The sequence below is a fragment of the Silurus aristotelis genome, assembly GCF_946808225.1.
Source record: "Silurus aristotelis genome assembly, chromosome: 28".
NCBI lineage: Eukaryota > Metazoa > Chordata > Actinopteri > Siluriformes > Siluridae > Silurus > Silurus aristotelis.
The window spans coordinates 3,856,632-3,877,171 of record NC_139601.1 but is presented as its reverse complement, the minus strand read 5'-3'; the positions used below and the strand labels follow the sequence as shown (position 1 = coordinate 3,877,171).

The 20,540-nt window shown below is 38.3% G+C and overlaps 1 protein-coding gene across 1 annotated transcript in view; it reads right to left on the bottom strand.

Annotated features, from left to right (window-relative positions):
- Positions 1-858: 858 nt before the first annotated feature.
- The window catches only part of camk1b (calcium/calmodulin-dependent protein kinase Ib), a 34,258-nt gene continuing 14,576 nt past the window's right edge, over positions 859-20,540 (bottom strand). Inside the window, exons 3-12 of the mRNA XM_083533641.1 lie at positions 14,951-15,082; positions 9,501-9,575; positions 6,110-6,248; positions 5,451-5,577; positions 5,198-5,273; positions 4,775-4,887; positions 4,365-4,443; positions 3,702-3,789; positions 3,276-3,429; positions 859-2,827 (exon numbers count right to left, since the gene is read on the bottom strand). Of these exons, the coding sequence (XP_083389767.1) occupies positions 2,721-2,827; positions 3,276-3,429; positions 3,702-3,789; positions 4,365-4,443; positions 4,775-4,887; positions 5,198-5,273; positions 5,451-5,577; positions 6,110-6,248; positions 9,501-9,575; positions 14,951-15,082 (1,090 nt within the window). The 3' untranslated portion in view covers positions 859-2,720. The remainder of the gene's footprint in view (positions 2,828-3,275; positions 3,430-3,701; positions 3,790-4,364; positions 4,444-4,774; positions 4,888-5,197; positions 5,274-5,450; positions 5,578-6,109; positions 6,249-9,500; positions 9,576-14,950; positions 15,083-20,540) is intronic.

The window sequence follows — 20,540 nt, the reverse complement described above, 5'->3', positions numbered from 1 at the left end:
GCACGGTGTGTACTTATGAAGATTGTTCTGGAAAATACCAGTGTACAGCGCACTAACTGCCAAAGCACTCGGTCAATTAGACGTCATTCACTTTTTGACCTTGAAGTCGGTTTGACGTTTCGATCGATTACATTAAAATGGTTTTAAAAGCAACAGTGCAGGTTACACAGGTGATTGACCGCACAGAGGAAACTCTTCATTTCTCACGACCGAAACACAAGCGAACGATTTCAACACAACATAAAATCTATTTCCTTGAGGCCCTAAAAATAATACAGACTAAGCATAAAAAATAAATCGACTTTTTTTTTTCCACTTTGTAATCAATAAAATAAAACACCGTACATTTCAGTATGTCTTTCTTTTTTATATGTATATATATATATATATATATATATATATGTATATATCTTTATATATATTTGACGTATGGATACATGCAGAGAGGTTCTAGTGGACCCAGTCTGACCCAGAATAAAGAGACAAGATCATGGTTTAGATTCAAAATGGAAATGGAGCATGTGGATTGAACTGCTTGGAAATCTGAATGGCAGACTTGACAAAAGTAAAATAAAAATGAACAGGAGGCATGAAATTATATTCTAGATAAAATTTTGAATTCGAAATAGAATAAATAAAGAAGGAAAGAGTACTCCTTGTTGGTCTTTAGTTCCAGATACAGACATTTTGGAATGTTTTATTAGTTTGGCAATTTTATAAACTGTTCTAATGAAATACGAACTTAAGCGACACAGAAATTAAATGCAAATACTAATGCAAATTGATATCGGGCATGGTCCAGGTGAATGCGTGACAGAAAATGGTGCATGGAAAACAAATGAAATGGGACGGACGAGGTACAATAAAGTTTTTTTTTAATGCCTTGCAATTTCTTTATAGGGTCAGTGGTGCAATACCAGCATTAGAAATATTACAGGCCCGCCCATGTCCAAGAGCAAAAATTATTTTCTCAATTCAAATATACTGTATGTGTGGCAGCCTGGGATAACTCTTTGAATAAGGATATCATATTTACTACATTTAGTTATATATATACAGAATTACAATATATGTTGTTGTGATTCGGGTTGAAATGTTCATGGTGTTGCAATCGAGGCCCAAAATTCTCGAGGTTTTACAGTATTAATAAACCAAAAAAGTCTAATTTAGATAGATGGATAGCAGATAGAAAGCATTGCTGAGGGGAAAGGAAATCCCCTCGTATAAAGAAAACGCATGATTTAGGTGGTAGATGTAAATCGACTGCATTCTGTGCAAATATGAAACCTTTGACACTGGTAAAAATCCTGAATAGTTAGCAATCCTGAATAATTAGCAACAGTTAGAAAAATAAAAATTGCATTACAAACATGACAACAGCTGGTTACGAAGCAAATGAATAATGATCATGTCAATATCTTTAGATAAACTGAATGATCTCTGGCGGGACGATAGCGAAGGTGAGCAAAAGCGACATATTTGTGATTTCAGCTATGGCGACAGGTTTTTCCCAGGCCACCACACTAACATTAGATTTATCTGTCAACTAGCGAATCCTGTACCATTTAATTCGAACCCCAAACACATCATTATCCCCTGAGTAAAACCATGAGTAAAAAGAAGTTTGTATATAAAAACATTTACATGAATGGTAAAAGACACATTACACATCTATAGGCGGTGCACATGCATACACAGGGCACGGCTGCAGTATTAAATAGAACAGCTTATGCATTTCAAGCATCCCGAACCCAGAAAGATCATAACAGCAATAAATAGACAAAAATGAAGAGTTAATAACCCGAACAACTGCAGCCACAAAGGCACTGGAGACTGTGTCTGATGCATGAAAAAATAAATGTTCCATGAGACAGTGATGCAGACTTGGTTTGTTGCAGGACAAAAATACAGAACACAAATATAGACAAAATGTGTACAAATATAGCCCTGTACAAATGAATGAAATGTTAATCAGAATTTATGTTAAACTATGTAATCCAAAATGCTTCTCTTCATGTTCATGGCATGGAGAGAAATTCAGCTTTACCTGTGGCTCACAAAACCACAATATATCTTTTTATATCTTTTGGGGATGCCCGTTAATCTGTGGCTGGGAGAAAAAACATATGTTATGTATATAAAGGTTTAATTTTGTTTAGTGATGATAAGGATCAGGATAGGTTTCAGGAGAAGCAGAGCATTAATTGGCTCAATTATGTCCATGACAAAGTAATAACAATGATTAGACAAGTGTGTGTGCTGATAGCACATGAAATTGTGTTTTAGTTTACAAGCTAAAAAGCTCTGAGGCAAAATATATTTTGGACCCAACTAAAAACTTACCCCAAACCTTTTTTTTTTTTCAAGACAGAAAGATGAGACATTATGAAGTTTGTAAAACTGAAGATAAAACACTGTCCAATCTCAGTCCATTACCCATAATGCAGCTGTGGCATGCGTCACTTAAATTTTTTTTTTTCTCTTTTACTCTCTCTCTCTTTTTCTCCTCTCCTCTCCTTAAGCTCACCTGTCTGTAAACAAGTAACCCTCTGTTGGCATAGCGACCCCCTTTCTCCCCTGGAATTCTTTACACTGCGGCGCCACCTAGTGGCCAAGCTCTGAAGTTACTCAATATTCCTGGCCAGACTGGGGGTGTGGCAGGACTCCAGTAGAAACACGGGACAGTCAAGTCATTGGTTGCAGCAGGATGGTTGAAAGGCTTAGACCCGGCTGGTCGGGTGGACGTGGAAGGTGCAGTTCTGGATGCTGTCGTGCCCCGCCCCATCGCCAGCGCTTTCAGAGCAGCCGCTTTTTTCCCTCTGAGAGGCTACATAGCAAAAAAACAGAAAAATACACCCCATAACTAATGGATTCTTTAACTCCATAATGGCTTTTTATTTACTTCAATTCAGTAATGGCTTCCTACATTACTCACAATACAGTGAAAGGTCATTCTGATAGCAACTTCACTTGATCTCTATGTAACCAGCACTTTAGTCATTTAGTCTTTAATCTGTCCAGATCTCGAGGAAAAGATCAGCTTCTGAAGCTCCCATGTAAATACTAACCACAGTCCTCAAGAGCAGACTGTGTTAAATTGCATTGCATTCTGAGTCCAGTGTTTGCACCAATGTCTCCAACGTCATCATTTCAGTAAAAAACTGGAGCTGACAGATATAATTTTGGCAGACTGACTATATTTGGGTGGGTAAATATGATTATTATTTTTTTCTTTCAGCACACTGAATTTACTATGTGAATTATTGGGAACTGACTGCTTTGCTCGTCCTCTTCTTCCTCAGTTCCCTCGGGCAGCAGGAGGCGCTCGCTGCAGGGGCTGTGGGGTGACAGCTGGCTCTGCCCCTCTTGACTGGTGCCCAGCTGGAGGCGACGCATGTGCCGGACCACTGCTGTGGCATTAAACGCTTGCTGAGAGAGAGAGAGAGAGAGAGAGAGAGAGAGAGAGAGAGAGAGACACGAGAGAGCTTGAACATATAAGCCTGTGCTTTGGGGGGAAATCTTCAACTCAGTCAAACTTGTCTTTCTAATCTGACAGGATTATATTTAAACATGCATCATATGATTATCTGGTTATATTATGTTCTAAATCGAACTCGATTTTTGGACACGTTGCTCCGTTTAGCTTTTCCACATGTAGTATTTCAAACAATGCAGTATTTATTTCGGTCAACAGCACTGACCTTCCACTTGCTCTTTGCAAAGTTCTTCTTGATCTGAGCGCTCACAGACTCATGGATGTTCTTGTCCAGTGCTGTGTCACCCGCAATCCTGGAAATAACAACAACAAAGTAAAAAAAAAAAAAAAGATTCAAATTCATTCAGTTCTATCCATTGAGATCCAAGTTAGTCATCTGGCTGCAAAGAAAGCCAAGACTTTAAAGCCACACGGAAGCCGCCAAAACAGAACTGGATCGAGCCGGATTAGCAATGCGTTCTGTTGTGAGAAAACATTAAATTCGAAACAATTATTTTGACAAAACAAGTGTTGCTCATTGAAACTCAAAATCTGAACTTTTCTCGCTCAAATGGAAGTGGGGGTCATAATCATGCAATAAAATGATGCTTTTTTAATATTGCCCTGTAATTGTAAATATAAGGATTCTTTAGAAGTTTTTTCTGCAGCTGTTGGTTTGTTGGGGGTTTATGGGAGGTTTGTCCATGTTTGCATGGAGAGCAGAAGACTGTATATTTCTTTAATATTTGAATATCTAATGCTTACAATACAAACTCATCACATTTTACCCGCAAATATAAAAAAAAAAAAGTTTTAAAATAAATGAACATTAATAAAATACCCCTAATAAAAGCATCAACCGTTCTGCTCAACTGTGTGTATTTCATACCAGGGATGCTGAAGTGCTTGTTCACACGTGTAGCGCCGAATCGGGTCTCTTTCCATCAGATGTACAATGAAGTCCTTAGCTGAGGGGAAGAAAAAAAAAATCACAATTACAGCTCTCTAAATGACTTCAGTGTCTATGTTCCCATAAGGTAATCTGGTAACACAGAACAGGCTCAGGATGGGGAAAAAACATTTGCCCAGTTTCAACATTCATCAAAATCGGATTAGCTGTTCTCCTAAGGCCTGATGAAGTAATAACTTCCAGAGTTTAAGAGTGTGTTATTAGTACTATTATTATTATTAATAACAGCAGTTTGGCAGCAGTTCAGAGGGACGGGACATTGTCTGGACAGTAATAATACAGGCATGATAGAAACCAGAGGAATGGTGAGAAGATGGAAAACGTGCTACCTGAATCAGAGATGTCGTCCCAGTATGGTGAGTCAAACTCGTAGTCGGCCTTCAGGATCTGCTCAAACAGCTTGGCATCGTTCTCGTCGTAAAATGGCGGATAGCCACACAAACTGTAAACGAGGAATAGCGAGATGTTAGGAGAATATGCATAATGTACAATATGATGTACATTTGTTATCAATGAATCTTGAATTATGCCCGAGTTCGAATGTTTCAAAAGATCATTAATTTTATCATGAACCGATAAGCAGTATGACATGAGCATTTACAAATGGCTGTGAAATAGGAATGATGAAACATTTCAGGATTTAACAAAGTTTTTTCTGAAGGATAACCGCTTTGTGTCCTGTAGTATATTTTACAGTACTGTTCAGACACAATGGAAGCAAACTGACACTCAGTTATGTATTTAACACTTACAGTATGTAAGCGATGACCCCGATGGACCAACAGTCCACGGCTTTACTGTACGGCTTTTGAGCCAAAACCTCTGGAGCTGCAAAACACATCACACGTTCTCTGTTTCTATAGCAACAACTTTCTAGGCGACTCGAAGGCAGATCACAAAATGGTTGTAATAACTTGCCTGCTTCTATATTCTGAATGACTTGCCCAAAGGTAAACACTGTATATGGCGAGTGTATTGAGATGACATTGAAAGTGAGCATCTTACCAACATATCCAGGAGTGCCACACGCCGTGCTCATCACGCTCCCCGAACCTTCAATCTTTGACAAGCCAAAATCGCTGATCATGATCATCGAGTCTTCATCCATGCTGTAATAAAGAAGGTTCTCGGGCTGGAAAAAAAAAAAACCCACACACACACACATTATAATGAGGCATGCAAACAAACGCAGTCTCTTACTCTCACTCGTACTGATCCGAATCATGTTTAGGGAGAGGCTTAATTAGTTCAGTCATGCACGAGAATTAATCTGTATGTCCTTCCCTTCACTGCATGTAAACAAATGAGCTTGTTAAGCCCACAGACTAACAAGACTAATAACTGTGACCTCAGAAACCGGAGAGGAAACTAAACGTCATTGTAATTAGTTACAGTACATGCAGGCTTCTTGGATTCGAGCAGCAAAGGAAAGGGGGATGATGCGATCGCAGTTGGAGCAGAAGGGGAAAAAAGCACTTGATTTCATTTCGTTCCATTTTACGCTTTCAGAAACTGTTTTGATTTCTTAGATTTTTCTCTCGCTCTCTCTCTCTCTCTCTCTCTCTCTCTCTCTCACTCACACACACACACACACACACACACACACACACACACACACACACACACACACACACACACACACACACACTTTCTTCTGATCCAACCTTCAGGTCTCGGTGCACTATGCCCATGTCATGGAGATACTTCACAGCATCCAGGATCTGCTGGATGAGCTTACTGGCGTCTTTCTCCGTGTAAAAACCTTTTTCCACAATCCTGTCAAAGAGCTCACCGCCAGACACCCTGCAACGAGAGAAATATGCTGTGGAAGCTGGGTACACACACACGCGCACTTGCGCTTGCGCTTGCACTTCAGACAGACTGCATCACAGCATGGACTCTTGTGGCCAGCTGGTGATGTTCCAGCCCTCTTTTACCAGCAGGAGGCACTCTTGGGCTCGTTCTTTTTCCCACCTCCTACTCTTCACTCACGCAGGTTAAAGTCGGCTCGAGTGTGAATCAGAGAAACATTTTACTTCGCTGTAAATCAGGCATCATTATGTGTGCAATCTGTTTTCCCTTTTCCAATCTGCTCTAGTGAAGTTCCTGCGAAATAGGAACACAACCAGCTCACTGTGAGTGACGCAAAAACACCCACACCCGCGCACACACACAGTAAAGATGAAAGACCTGGCAGACTCAGCACTTGTATGTTAATCCTTGATCTATTGTGCCACTCCATATCTTTATCTATGTCTCTCTATCTCTTGGCCACATTCCTCACACTTTCATAGACTGCTTTCTTTCCATCCTGCAAGCTTCCCAATTTTATCTCCATCCCGGCTCCATCTCTACTCCGGCCTTCAAAACCATGCCTTGCCTGCTCTCCTTCTAACTTCTAATAAGCACATTCTCCATCCCATCCTCCATGTCTTGACAATTCTCTCCATCTTTCTACTGACATTCATCCTTAATCCCACCATTCCATCACTTCAATTTCTTCACCTCTTTCTCTACCATCCATCCATCCATCCATCCATCCATCCATCCATCCATCCATCCATCTCTCTCCTATTTAAATTTTCCTTCCTGCCTCCATTTATTGTACTTTTTATTGTACCATTTATTGTATTGCACTATCCATCTCTTTGTCTCTCTTTTTCTACATCAATCACTATTCATCACATTCTACCTCAATCTCCATCAACACAAGCCCTCTATTCATTGCTTTCCATGTCCATCCCCTTCTCTTACCCACCTCCTTACAACATTGCTATCTTTTGTAATCACATCATCCCTCTTATCTTCACCATTCCCTCTATCCATCTGTCCTATATCATTTCTTACTTTCATCATTAATTTTCCTTATCCATCACTGTTTTACTACTTATTTATTTCATTACATTTGCCGCATTGTCTCCCTTCCTCCAAGGCTTTTTCCTCCATCCCTCCTGTAATCCATGCCACCCTCCTGTCCATCCTTCCTTTTTTCCTCCGTGCATCTCTTTATTTTAACTGACCTCCTTTTTCCAGATGTTCTAATTATCATCGTCTCTGGTCTTCATTGTAATCCAAACTTCTACACATACTCTGTCCATGTGCTGCTTAATTTTCTCTTCTTTCTCTCCCCCGTTTCTCTTTCGTGACATTTCAGCTGACGGGTGGGAGGACACAGGTGTGGGCACACGCTCCCAGGGCTGCACAGTGGGTGGGTAGAGAGCTTGTGTGTGTGTGTTGTCTTGTGTAGCTTGATTTCTCAGTGGACAAGACTATAGAGAGTCTCCAAGGCATATGTGCAATTAAAGGGCCTTGACATCACACGTAGGAGCGAGCACACGGCAAGAAGTGATAAATGCACATACAGATTATATATGAAACAATATTATGATGCACATAGCAACCACAGATTAGTGTGATCATTACGAGGATGTAATGGATGCTTTATTTCACTCATATGTATTCACGTAATCCAAGACTATTCCACAAAAAAGAATCTAAATTCTTTAATACAAGTAGTTCATAATGTTATTATTGATTAATGGGTCTATGATACGAAGTACACTATAATGTGTCGAAAAAAGACTCCCTGTGTCAACTAACCCCACCGAAAATGATTAGTTTTGCACAATCTCAATTCTAAATGAGTCCCTGATCCACTTATATATTATTAATCAATAAAATTTCAATCAACACATTGTACTGAACTTAAATGGTTTATTTCTCTATTAGTAGTTCTAATCGTGAGTGTCAAAAATAAACCTCTGCAGACATATTCACACCAAAAGGCAATATGAAGGACAGACTGAACCCTGAACCCTGGAGCTATGTGGCAAGTGCTTCATATAAAATCCATACATAATCAATATTATCCTTTCCGGCAAATCTAAATGTTGTGTCTCTTGGCCAACGTCTCTACACAGCTTTGTTTATTTTGTAAAAAAAAAAAAAAATAAAAAAAAAAAGAGGGTTGGAAAAATAAAGCACAAATTAGGGAAAGGAAGATTCACATCAAGTGAGCCTGCTTGCATGCAGAGATCCCAGCTGGAATGAGGCAAGTGGTGACACATGGCCTTTGTAATGTGTATTCTTTACAGATGAAAGTACTGGCTGGAAGTAGCTCTTGCTAATGTACAGCTGTGAACAAGTACACAGCTCAGACGGAGACACAATCCAGAATTAGACAGCCATCGCCTTCCTTAATGGTGCAGAGTTATGTAAGGAATATCACATGGAGGTTTGGATTTTAGACTGGAGGAGTGCAGCTGACAATTGATTCCAAGTCAAGAGTATTAGGTCACGGTTTCCATGAGTTCCTGATTCAGAAATATGCTTGCAATCATCGCCGAATAGTGCAGTAGTGAGCTCTAGGCTAACGTCATACAGTATTATGTGGGAACAGATGAGTGAGTAAATAAGCATGGTATCGGATGGATTCTTAAAATGGCTTATATTATTTGCTCTATTTGTTTTGTCAGTGTTCATTGACAAATAAATAATAGTCCAAAAAGGCATCGTAATCAACCAATTTTGAAATAAAAAAACAAAAAATAAGCCACATCAACACAAACACACAAAAAATAAATCACAAAAACACCAACCCAAACAAACCAAACCACCATTCTGGGAAAAATCTAAAACAAAACGCAAACCAAACAAAAACTAATGTGTGGTTGATGTCTAGATATCAGTAACTGGATTGATAACATTTCTATTTATAAAAATACGAAATTGAGAGGAAGAATTCGCTTTTTAAACCAAAAAGCATGTACCTAAAGCTCAGATATAGTATTGAACTGAAAGCTTTGACCGCATTTTTAGCAACCACAAACACTTATACACACATATATATGCTCACAAAGACACACACAGGTACACACACATACATTCACACACACCATTCTGTCTGCTGTGAAAAATGCAGTTAAGATTCAAAACATAAAAGTCGTCTGAAATAGGGGGCTAAAAGAGGCAACTGAACTAGATCATGAGTGGCGGTTTTATAAGTCAGGCATGCGCTCGCTCTCTGTTCAACCTTAAAGAGAGACGTTCACTTACAGCTGCATGACGAGGTAAAGGTGCGACTTGTTCTCATAGATGTCCTCCAGAGAAACGATGTTGGCGTGTTTAATCCTATAGAAAGAAATGAGAAAGAGGACTGGAGATAAATAACCTTACAATAATATACACAACATACATTAAAATATTTGAGTCATTATGCAAAAAAAAAAGAAAAATCCCCATATTCCATGAGGTATTCATCTCTTAGGTGACCTAGAAACTGTACTTCTGCAGTTGTCTTTTATGATTATACTGTAGAGCAGGGGTGGGCAATTAATTTTTACAAGGGGCCACATGAGAAACCTGAATTGTGTCAGAGGGCCACACCAACGATAATATTTTAGGGATGCACCGAAATGAAAATTCAATTCAAAAGGCAATTTTCAAAAACGTCCTCTACAGACGGAGTGCGCATGCTCGGATTGACTTTACTTTTCTGCGCCGCATTCTTCTCATATTTAGAATGGCAATCAGGATGTTTGGATTTCAGGTGATAAATTAATCCCGACTTGGAGAAACTCTTTGCAGATACACCCCCTATTAAAATTTCAGCATTGCATGTTTTGCAAATCGCTCTCCTCACACCGCAGACATGCTGGCTCTTATCCAGATAACCGTGTGCTGGTTGCGCTTTTTTTATTGCGTCATTACAATTGTGTTTCTGCCGTGTTGTTTCGGTGATTTAGGTATTTCGGCAAATTTCGAAAATTTTCAGTGCATCCCTGTAATTTATGGTTGGCCTCACGCGGCCGGACAGGGACGTACAAAGGGCCGGATGTGGCCCGCGGGCCGTAGTTTGCCCAGGTCTGCTGTGGAGTGTCAATTTGAGAAGCAGACCACTGTTCAGTATGATAGTTCCCATTCTGGGGCACTTGATCCAGCACGGTAAACACGGTTAAAACACAGGCATGAAATGAAACAGTCGAGTTTTGCTAGATGATGCTCGTGTTGTGGATTAGTTCATATTTAAAAACATGAACTACAACACGAGCATCATCTAGCAAAATTGTATTGCATATGTGACTCAATGCCAACAAAAACGTTGGACCACCACAGATAAACACTTGACTATAAGGTTAAAGTGAAGATTTTAGATTTTTCCACCACTATATGTACATCAGTACCTGTGAATGCATATGAGAATCAGACAACATTTTAAAAGACCAAAGGTTGTTTAGTCATAGCTCAGATGATTTGTTTTCTTTTTGGCGACCTGTGAATCAATGCTTCATTTGTTTAGAGTCAACAGATGATTCATCTGATGTAGATGCAAATACTCCCAAGATGAAGATGACAGAACACTGAAACAGTAGGGCGGTCAAACTGAAACAATACCCACAAGGTTGGAGAACTCGCATGAGTCCTGTCCTAGTTCTGACTGAAAATGATAACTGTCAAACAACCCATAAAATTAAGTCAAAACTCATACAAATGGATAAAATCAGCTCCTTAATTACAAGATTCCTGTCACTAGAAGCAGTTTAGGAACATTGGCAACCTGCAATAGATGTATCAGAAAAAATTTATGACCTGTTATGAAGTGGGTGTCGCTTGTTGATATTTATATTCTGTTACTGTAAAACCACCCCATCTTTTTATCTTTAATTAGGAAATCAGTAAAAATTCCTCATACTTTTATGAATCGGTCTCGCTAGACAACTACTAAGAGTCACATAGAATTCTTGGTGAATATCACTCCAAATATTTTCACTGAACTTATAAAAAAAATAAAAATAAAAAGGAATATCTGGTTACTGTGATTGATTGGTGTCCCATCCAGGGCTTATTTGTACCTCACGACTAGTGTTCGTTTATCCTGTAAATCTATCGTGATCCTTATTTCCCATTCTTTGTAAGATTGCTGCCTTGGTTGACTCATCGCTATTTACAAGATTTTATTAATGACCTAGAGAGGTGTGACATCAACGTCTATCTGTTCATTTCTGTCGCCTTCTCTTCAGCTTCAGTCAATAGACATTCTCTTTAACTTTCCTTTCACCTGCTGGGTTAAAAGTGTGAGACAGACAGCGAGCTGTGTGTGGGTTCTCACTGGGTTGCCTTGTGGATTCCCACACACGCCTGAGGCGCATAACACGAACGACACATGCAGGTGAGTCACCAGCCCACTGAGCCTTTCATTCCATTCTCTCTCACACACTCGCACTCATTCTCTAACTTTTCCTCCCCCACCAGGCACTGGGCACGTCCTGTACATGCGGTCAGTATCACCCCCTGTCTTTGTCTCAGGCTCATTCGTTGACACTACACCCCCTCTGTGCATGGGGTCCGGGTCAACTCTACAGGTGGTGGGTGGTTCGAGGCATGGCACTAAGGAACTGCAACAATATTTTCATATAATACACACAAAGCCTTCTTGTCTAAAGTGACAAAAAAATGACAAAACAAGCAAGCATAAAGACAGAGAGATTTAAAAAAGATAGACTGATAGAAAGACAGATAGACTGATAAAGAAATAATGACAAAGTCGAAATATTAAAAAAAGAATAGACATTGGTAAAAAAAAAAAAACGTCATCAGCAGAATGACTGACAGAAAAACAAGAATGTCTGACAAAGAAAAGCAAAAAAGAAAATACAGAAAAGTAAAAAAAATACAAACAATTAAGTAGATATAATGACCTAGAAAAAAAGAGAAACAGGTGTATAGAAAGAAGGATAGCTTTATCAACAATGAGTTCTAACTAAAGGAAACGATTATTTAATTATTCAAAGTTGTGTTAGCTTAATTCCCACTCTCAAGCCCTTAAATAACATAAAATTCAGTGGTACTGTACATCCTACAACACAAAGTTACACCTTCGTCGTTCAAGTGTTAAATTTCAGTTTAGATTACAGGATCTGGAATGTTCTCTGGAAAAGCTGCCAGTCAGAACAGCGTTCACGAACAGGACATAAAGGTTTACAATTTGTTTGGTGTGTGAAAAAAACGCTTGTTATTAAGCAGAGTCAGAGTTCTCTGGTATTTGTGATTCATGTCATCACAGAAAATGTTTCTTGTAACGCTCAAGGTGAAAACCAATGATTCAAACACAAAGTAAATCAAACAAAGTGAAAAGAGTATAGTAAAGCTTATAAGACATAAGGATCAGTGTACAATGTCGTGCTAAATTCCCATTTTGCTTCATTCAATTATAAATATTACAAATGTCCAAGGGATACAAGTGATACTTGGTCATTAGAATATCCTAATGCACCATATCAGTGTAGTTCAACAATACAAATTTATTTGCCTGCCTCCACTAAAGGCGCATCGTGTCTCGAAACGCATAATTTAGTATTCTATATTCTATACTAGTATTTTACTCTCATCATGGAGAGCAAGTTAGAACTAAACGAAAACGTGAAATGTGACATACGCCGATGATTCAATCAGTTCGATGTGTTGTGAGTGACGCGTGCTTCAAGAGCGAAAGAACATCACTGGTGGACTAGAGATCAGGAAGATCTTTAACGAGCTCATCCCCCGAAAATGACGAAAATATTCGGCAAATTGTGCATGATGATTGTCGGGAAAAACAATCCACATGATCTCACTTCCGCACCTACATTACTAACTAGATCTGGCTCCTACTTGACCCTCTGAAGATCCAGCTCAAAGGTCGGCGTTTTGACACCAGTGCTGAGATCCAGCGCGATTTGCAGAAGGTGCTTAACACGCTTCGAAAAGAAGACCTCCTGGACACATTCCAGAAGTGTCAGGAACGCTGGGAGCACTGTAGCTATAGTCTCTAAACTTTTTGATGGCACCTCATATAATCCATATCAGCTTTAATTCTCTTCGGGATCCTGGAATCTCCTGGATTTCGCAGATGAGGAAATCTTTGATAATGTAAGGACAGAGTGTATGATGTGCGGACCATGAAAACTATCACAGTAATTCCGAAATTCTTCGAGAAACAGTGTTTCTCGAAGAATGTTGATGTGGTTAAGTATTTTAAATTTAGATTTGGAAAGCTGACTGCCATACCATCTAGTGGATATGCTTCATGTGGGGCCATAACTCACCACCCTGAAGCACCTTTGCTAAACCAGCCCCATCACATTAGTAAAAGTTTTCATTTGTGTAAATTTTTTTATAGATGAAGCTTTATGAAGCTGGCTTTGTGCATTGAAGGCATTGTCATCTTAGTACAAGTTTGGGTCTCTTAGTTCAAGAGATGGGAAAATTTTATCTAACAGACAACCTGTACAATTGTGTGCCTTCAGTTTGGTGGAGATTGGGGAAGAAGCACATTTGGCTGGAAAAATTAGGTGTCCCTGTTCTTTTTCCAGATTATGCAATTAAAAACTAAACTGCAGTTCTGAATTTTTTTTTTTTGTATTAATACAAGTGCAATCAATTGCTCTAAAATGTATTATCCCCCAGCTCCTTATTGTCATACAACAGCTTCCTCTGGGACACACAAAACCAGCCTACTGCATCTTTTCAAACTGCTGGTTGTCTTGCACCACAAAGCAAAGTAACATAGATAAAACAGTGAAAAGCTAAATTTCATTCTCTTCGGCATACATGAGTTCACAGATGACAATGATTTGCTAGATTTATATGATTGAGAGTCAGAATATCCCTCCTATAACCAATTTTGATCCCTAAGTACCTGATCACGAATGGCTGTGGCATTGTCGGGATTCAAACTCAGGCAATATGTTTATACGAGTATCTTGATGGTAAAATTCTTAAAATCATCCGTTTTTTCTGAATTATATAGTCCAAACAAAAATCTATTTATTTCGCAGCCACAAGCATATGAACATAAATGTGTAGATCAGATGTGCCTGTAAATCACTCTGGGGTTCCAACAGAAACATCACCTCAAGAGATGCTGCAATCTGGAGAGTCGATGTTATAAACATGAGAGACTAAGCGAGTAAAAAAAAAAAAAAAAAAAAAAGCAATAAGGACTGCATACTAAGTGGACGCTCCACTAAGCATGTCCTTGTACAAATGTGCTGGGGGAAGGGAGGTGTTTCTCCATCACACATTCGTTCACATCCCTCTCTGATCTCCAGGTCAGTGTGGCAGCAGTAACCCAGGCAACGCTTGCACACACGTGTCCTAAAAATAGCCTTAGCGCCTTCGGAGCCAGCCGTTTTTCCGGAGCGCTTGGTGAATTCTGGTGAGTCACAATATTGGCAGACATGACCTCTTTTTGACACAGTCCTTCCACCCTGACCTCTCATGATGCAGTGCAAGTAACTGAACTGTATCCAAACCATAACACTGTCATTACCTCAGTATATTAGCATCTGTCACAGTCTAGTGCATAATCTTATTCTGTTTAATCAAAACTTTGGCAACTAATGGTAAATAATCAAATAGACAGCTCTGAGAAACAATATATGACGAATGAGTGTGTGTGTGTGTGTGTGTGTGTGTGTGTGTGTGTGTGTGTGTGTGTGTGTGTGTGTGTGTGTAAGAGTACTCACTTGTGAAGAACAGCGATTTCATTCTCAATGCTGTTCTCTTTTCCTTCCAGTGCTTTCTTCGGAATACACTTTATCGCCACCAACTTTCTCGTTCGCTTTTCCTCGGCTAGGACAACCTCGGAAAACGCACCACTACATACGCAAACAGAGAGGGAGACATGTGGAGAGAGACAGACAGATACACAGACACACAGGTTTAAGAGTTAATAAATAGGTCAACCAAATAAATAAGGCACACTTGAAATACTGCAACAGCTTGATTTATTCAGAGACTTTGTCATTACCCTGAACTGAGGTAGCTCTAGTTTGTATTGGCAAATTTCCAAAAATTTTCCAAGAATTTGCTGCTCTTGTTTACACATGTCTAAGGAGTTTCAGAGAAACAACGGATCTTAGATCACTTGTCCCCCCCAGGGTTTGTCTCAACATAATGGCCTAATTAAAGACTGGTGCGGGGGCAAGACTCTTTTAGTAATGCGGATGTGCGATCAGGATGGAATAACAGGAAGTGCGACTTTTCATTCGAATTCCAGGCCTGTGCAACAGTGCATCATATTTTTTCTTATTTCTTTTGTTATTACTTTTTCAACCTCTGGTTTAGAATTTTTTATTTATATATATATATATATATATATATATATATATATATATATATATATATATATATATATATATATATATATATATATATATATATATAAATAAATATAATAATGTTTTCTCTTCTACAATCTTTAATCAAAAGTCAATAGTAGTTATAAAGTAAAATCCATAATGCTAATATTACTTTGACCAAATAGTACATAAAAAAAAAAAAAAAACATTATAAGTGGCTAATGTAAGACAAGTATCAACCAGGCACAAACCCATCAAACCCATGATTATTACTAACTCAGAACCCTAATGCTCTTGCTAAATTCTGTTTTTCTAATACATATGCACCAGGAATTATTTACCCATTTCCTTCCTAATGTCTTTTTTTTATATTTTTATAGATTCCTGATCTAAATAGCTTTACCAAACCTGGACCATCAGTTTCCAAAACCTTTTTTTTTTTTTTTTATTGAATTGAATTGAATTTGGATTGAATGACATATCAAAGTCTGATGCCTACGTCTTATAATTTCGCTAATTTCCACTTCAGCTAGCAACCCTATGAGAAGATAATGCTAATACAGGTTCTTAATGTTTTTTTGTTAATTCCTGCTTAAGAAAAGGGTTTAAAATGTACAAAAAAAACAACACTTCTTGACTTGTGTATTTCTTTCAATTTCAGTTCAAGTAACGTGGCTTATCACACAGCGAAATGCCAAACATTCTGGAAAACTTTGTGTAAACAATAACCATCCATCCTGCTCTTTGTTTGAACAAAGAACAGACAGAGATCAGGCAGTGTGTGTGTATGTTAGAGAGAGTGTGTGAGAGAGTATCCTAACTAGCCTAATTGTTTAACAGGACATGATTATAGCTCTCAGACCCACATCCGGCTGGATACACAGCACTGAACACACACACGCGCACACGCACAAACACACAAACACACACACACACACACACACACACACACACACACACACACACACACACACACACACACACAAAAGCGTCTTATACTGTACAGACTAAACAATAGACAAAGCTGCCTATGTGTTAGTTAATCAAACAAATTCAGGATCACAAAGAGGAAGAACCTTTAACTGTGTGGAAGCTTCAGTTACAATCCTATCAGTTTGAACAGTCAATCAAGGATTGAATCTTCATACACTTCTCACTGGTTTAGGGTACCTTTTTAATATATGACTACTGATTAACCTATTAAAAAGTAAAAACTATATTAATTGATCCAGCAGAAAAATATACCCTTTTTTTTCCCCTGGAAATATTTTCACTGCTTATTGTTTCACATCAAACTGAACCACAATGTCAATGTTATTTTATTGTTTTCCCTTTATGTCTTTAGATACAATATCTTTTTATTAGAGTAGGCAGATTTTCAACACGGTTTTACAAATTTCTGCTACTGCTTTGTCTGGAATACATGTTTTTTGGGTTTAGTAATACGGTTAATATGGTAATCCAGAAGTTTAGTTCTGGGGACAGGTTGAAGGTTGTAGAGTTATTTTTGGTGTCTGAGCTTTGGAAAGAGGAATGCATGAAAAAGATATGAGCATATTATAAATGCCCTATGTATGCATTACAGCTGGATATACGGTCACACATTCAAAACATGATGAAGGTGAAGAACTGACCGTAAAAGTGAAAAGTCACAATTGCAATTGCTCCATTTAAAAATTTCTCTCCAGACATGAGCCTTCATGTTCATCTCAAAGAAATGGTTGCTTGAGGAAGACAATTAATTCAGGCAGTTATTGAGTCTAATATATATATATATATATATATATATATATATATATATATATATATATATATATATATATATATATATATATATATATATGAACTTATTATAACTACCATAGGTATATATTCAGGGCTGGAGAAAATCAGTGAAATTGTGAGGCCTCTTTCTTAATCTGAATGGTGGAATCTCTGAAAATGCTGTTTTAGCCAAACAAAGCCAGATGTGCTGGATCATGAATGTCTTAAGGCATAAACAGGAGAAGAAAATGTGTGGAGAGGAGCTGAAGTAAAAAAAAAAAAAAAAAAAAAAAAAAAACCCTTTCATTTTAAAAAAAGGTTAATGCCTATTTTTGTGCAGAGTTGGTGTCCAGGCCCTGTTGCTAACGGCAACCTTCGGCAAACACGAATGCACTCTTATTACCTCTTAAACGAGCTCTGCTCCAACACCAGGCATTTTCATACAGCCACACACACACACACACACACACACACACACACACACACACGCGCACACACACACACACATACATACATGCATGTTAAGAGCAATAGAATGACACTGATACACACTTAAACCTTCTCATCTCTGTTTCTTGTCTTTTTTAAGAAGAAGAATTTTTTAAGACATTATGGTACCAAAAGTCCCAGCTATTTTCGTGGAGGATTTTGCAAAGTTTTCTTTATTTCTACTCGTTTTGGAACACAATCTATATTTATGCCTGGAGTCTTTAACTTTTTTAACTGCAGTTGGAATTATATGGCCTAGGCATAAGTCAAGATGCCTTAAAATAAATAAACTGAAATGACCAGAAGTATTGGATGCATTTGTCGTTAAAGAAAACCAAACGTTTCAACTAGTACAGATCACCATTTGTGGAAGAAAACGTGAGAAAGTTTAAACAGCAAATGACAAAAGTATCAACAAATTGTAGACTAAACTAAAAGCAATGAATGGAATAAATTCTGTCCATGATGTGCATAGCCAGCAATGACGTGCACAAGTGCAGATTATACTGCAGCCAGCCAAAAAAATGTCTCATGCATAAGCAGGATGAATTTAGTTGCGCAAACTTTGATAAGCTCTGTCCATCAGAATAGCAGAACTTAGCCGTCTATTTGTTTCACAGCTCGCTGGCTATTTAAGACTATTAAACCAACCATCAGGTCATTTTTTTCCACCAGAAAACCTTCTGGCCTTTACAATGGAATCTGTTTGGAAGATCCTCATATTAGCAAATATTTTCTCCAAATTCAGATGTTCTCTAAATATCTCTTCTTTAAAATCTCTTCAGCTCCTTTCCTCTAAACTGATCAGGATTAGCAACACTCATTCGCTCATTTCATCTTCTATTCGTTATTCTTTTAGCAGCTTTAACACCAACAAGATTTCGAAGCAAGCATGCTGAAGTTCAAACTAAATTTAAATGACAGACAGGAATTTCTGAAACTCATAAAATACATACCAAAACGCATTTTGAATATGAACTAGATGTTATGAATTTAATGTGATCAGGCTGCCGAGGCATTTATACAAGCGAGAGCAAACTGTGCAGAAAGACAACAAGAAAGCACCTCCCACATGTTCATACACTCAGTAACCTCCGATATGAAGTGTGCTGGCAGTTTTAGTCCAGGGTATTCACCTCATGCCTTCGGAAACATGACGCTATTACTTTACGTTTGACAGCTAATTCCTACTGAATTGGGACCAGTTTTTAAATGGGGGAAAATTACAATTTAATAGGACATACTGTTATACAGGTATATTTTGCCAATCAAAATTCTTAGAGTTGGCTCTAAAACAGATCTGATATGTACATAGTTTCTCAAGTGTTTTGCAGTGGTAGTTACAGCTGGAAATATTATCACACATTCATAACAAAGATGAAGAAATGAGGGGAGTGGTGAGTCAAAATTACGGCACTGCAAATTTCTCTCCGGACAAGAGCCCATCAACTTAAAACAAAGAAATAAAAACTGTTACATGAGGAAAACAATTCCTCCAGGCAGTTAAGTAGCCTAAAAATACTACACTCTGCAACAAATTTTGATCGTGATAAGATCTACAGAATTCTCAAATGCAATGCATGCATGACACACTTAGTGCGATAGAAATCATTTATAAAGATTTAATCAAATGCTTAACAATTATTGAATAGAAATCTCTGCAATACAATCTCAGAACTAGAATTCTAATTTGTCATGGTCCTCCCATGACTCCGAGTCATGCAAGAGAAATATGAAACAAGTGTCCTAGTACAGTGAAAAGGAAGTTGTAACCAGCAGTGTAAACAAGGTTGAGTCAGCCAACATGTGTATATGGAGTAATTTGGTTGATAAACCCAATTGCACACTTTTTGTTTTGATAGGAAATTGCATCAGCTTGCAACTTCATCTGCACACATTCTACTGACTTTAACAGCTTAAACCTCTGCTAACCCAGGGCTATAAATCCAATGAGATCCCAAGTGAATTTCCTGTCACCATCTAAATGGCTGCTCCAACATTAAACGGTATGTATAGACAACATTTCTGATAAGGAGACAAACAAAGAGCGCAGATTTCAAGCCAAAACAAGTTGGTTCTACTACTAATACAACCACTAAACACACAAACCAACCAGCAATGTCCAACAACCAATGAACACTACTAACCACCAAAAACAACCAACCAAACACCAGTAACCAACAGTCACCTCAAATGAACAATCACAGTCACTAAATAATCAACACCACAACAAACACAACAAAACAACCAACTGTTATAACTCAGGGTACAAAGTGTCTGGAACAATATGTTGTTGTCTGTACAAGAATGTCCAGAGATGCCAAATGGAGATCCTGAGGTCTATTGTTAGATCCTTACTACAACTTTGACCTCAATGCCTGTCCTCATCTTGCAGGGCTCTATACCACTTCCCCAAAGCTCAAAAAATTGCAGTTCTTCCATGGCCTGCATACTTACCACACAACTTGCCCGGCTATAGCAGAATAGAAAGACAACACACTACATGCTACAATTAACTTAATGCAAAGGGGATGTGACAAACCATATACTAATGTGAGAATTTTGTTTAACAACCCAAGTTGCTGAGTGGTATGGTGGTGCAAGTGGTAGTGCATCACAGCTTTCTGAGCTCCGGGTACTATCTGTGTAGAGTTTTGCAAGTGTTTGCAAAGGTTTCCATCAGATTCACATGCTTAGTCACATAGGAAAGTTCATAAAATTG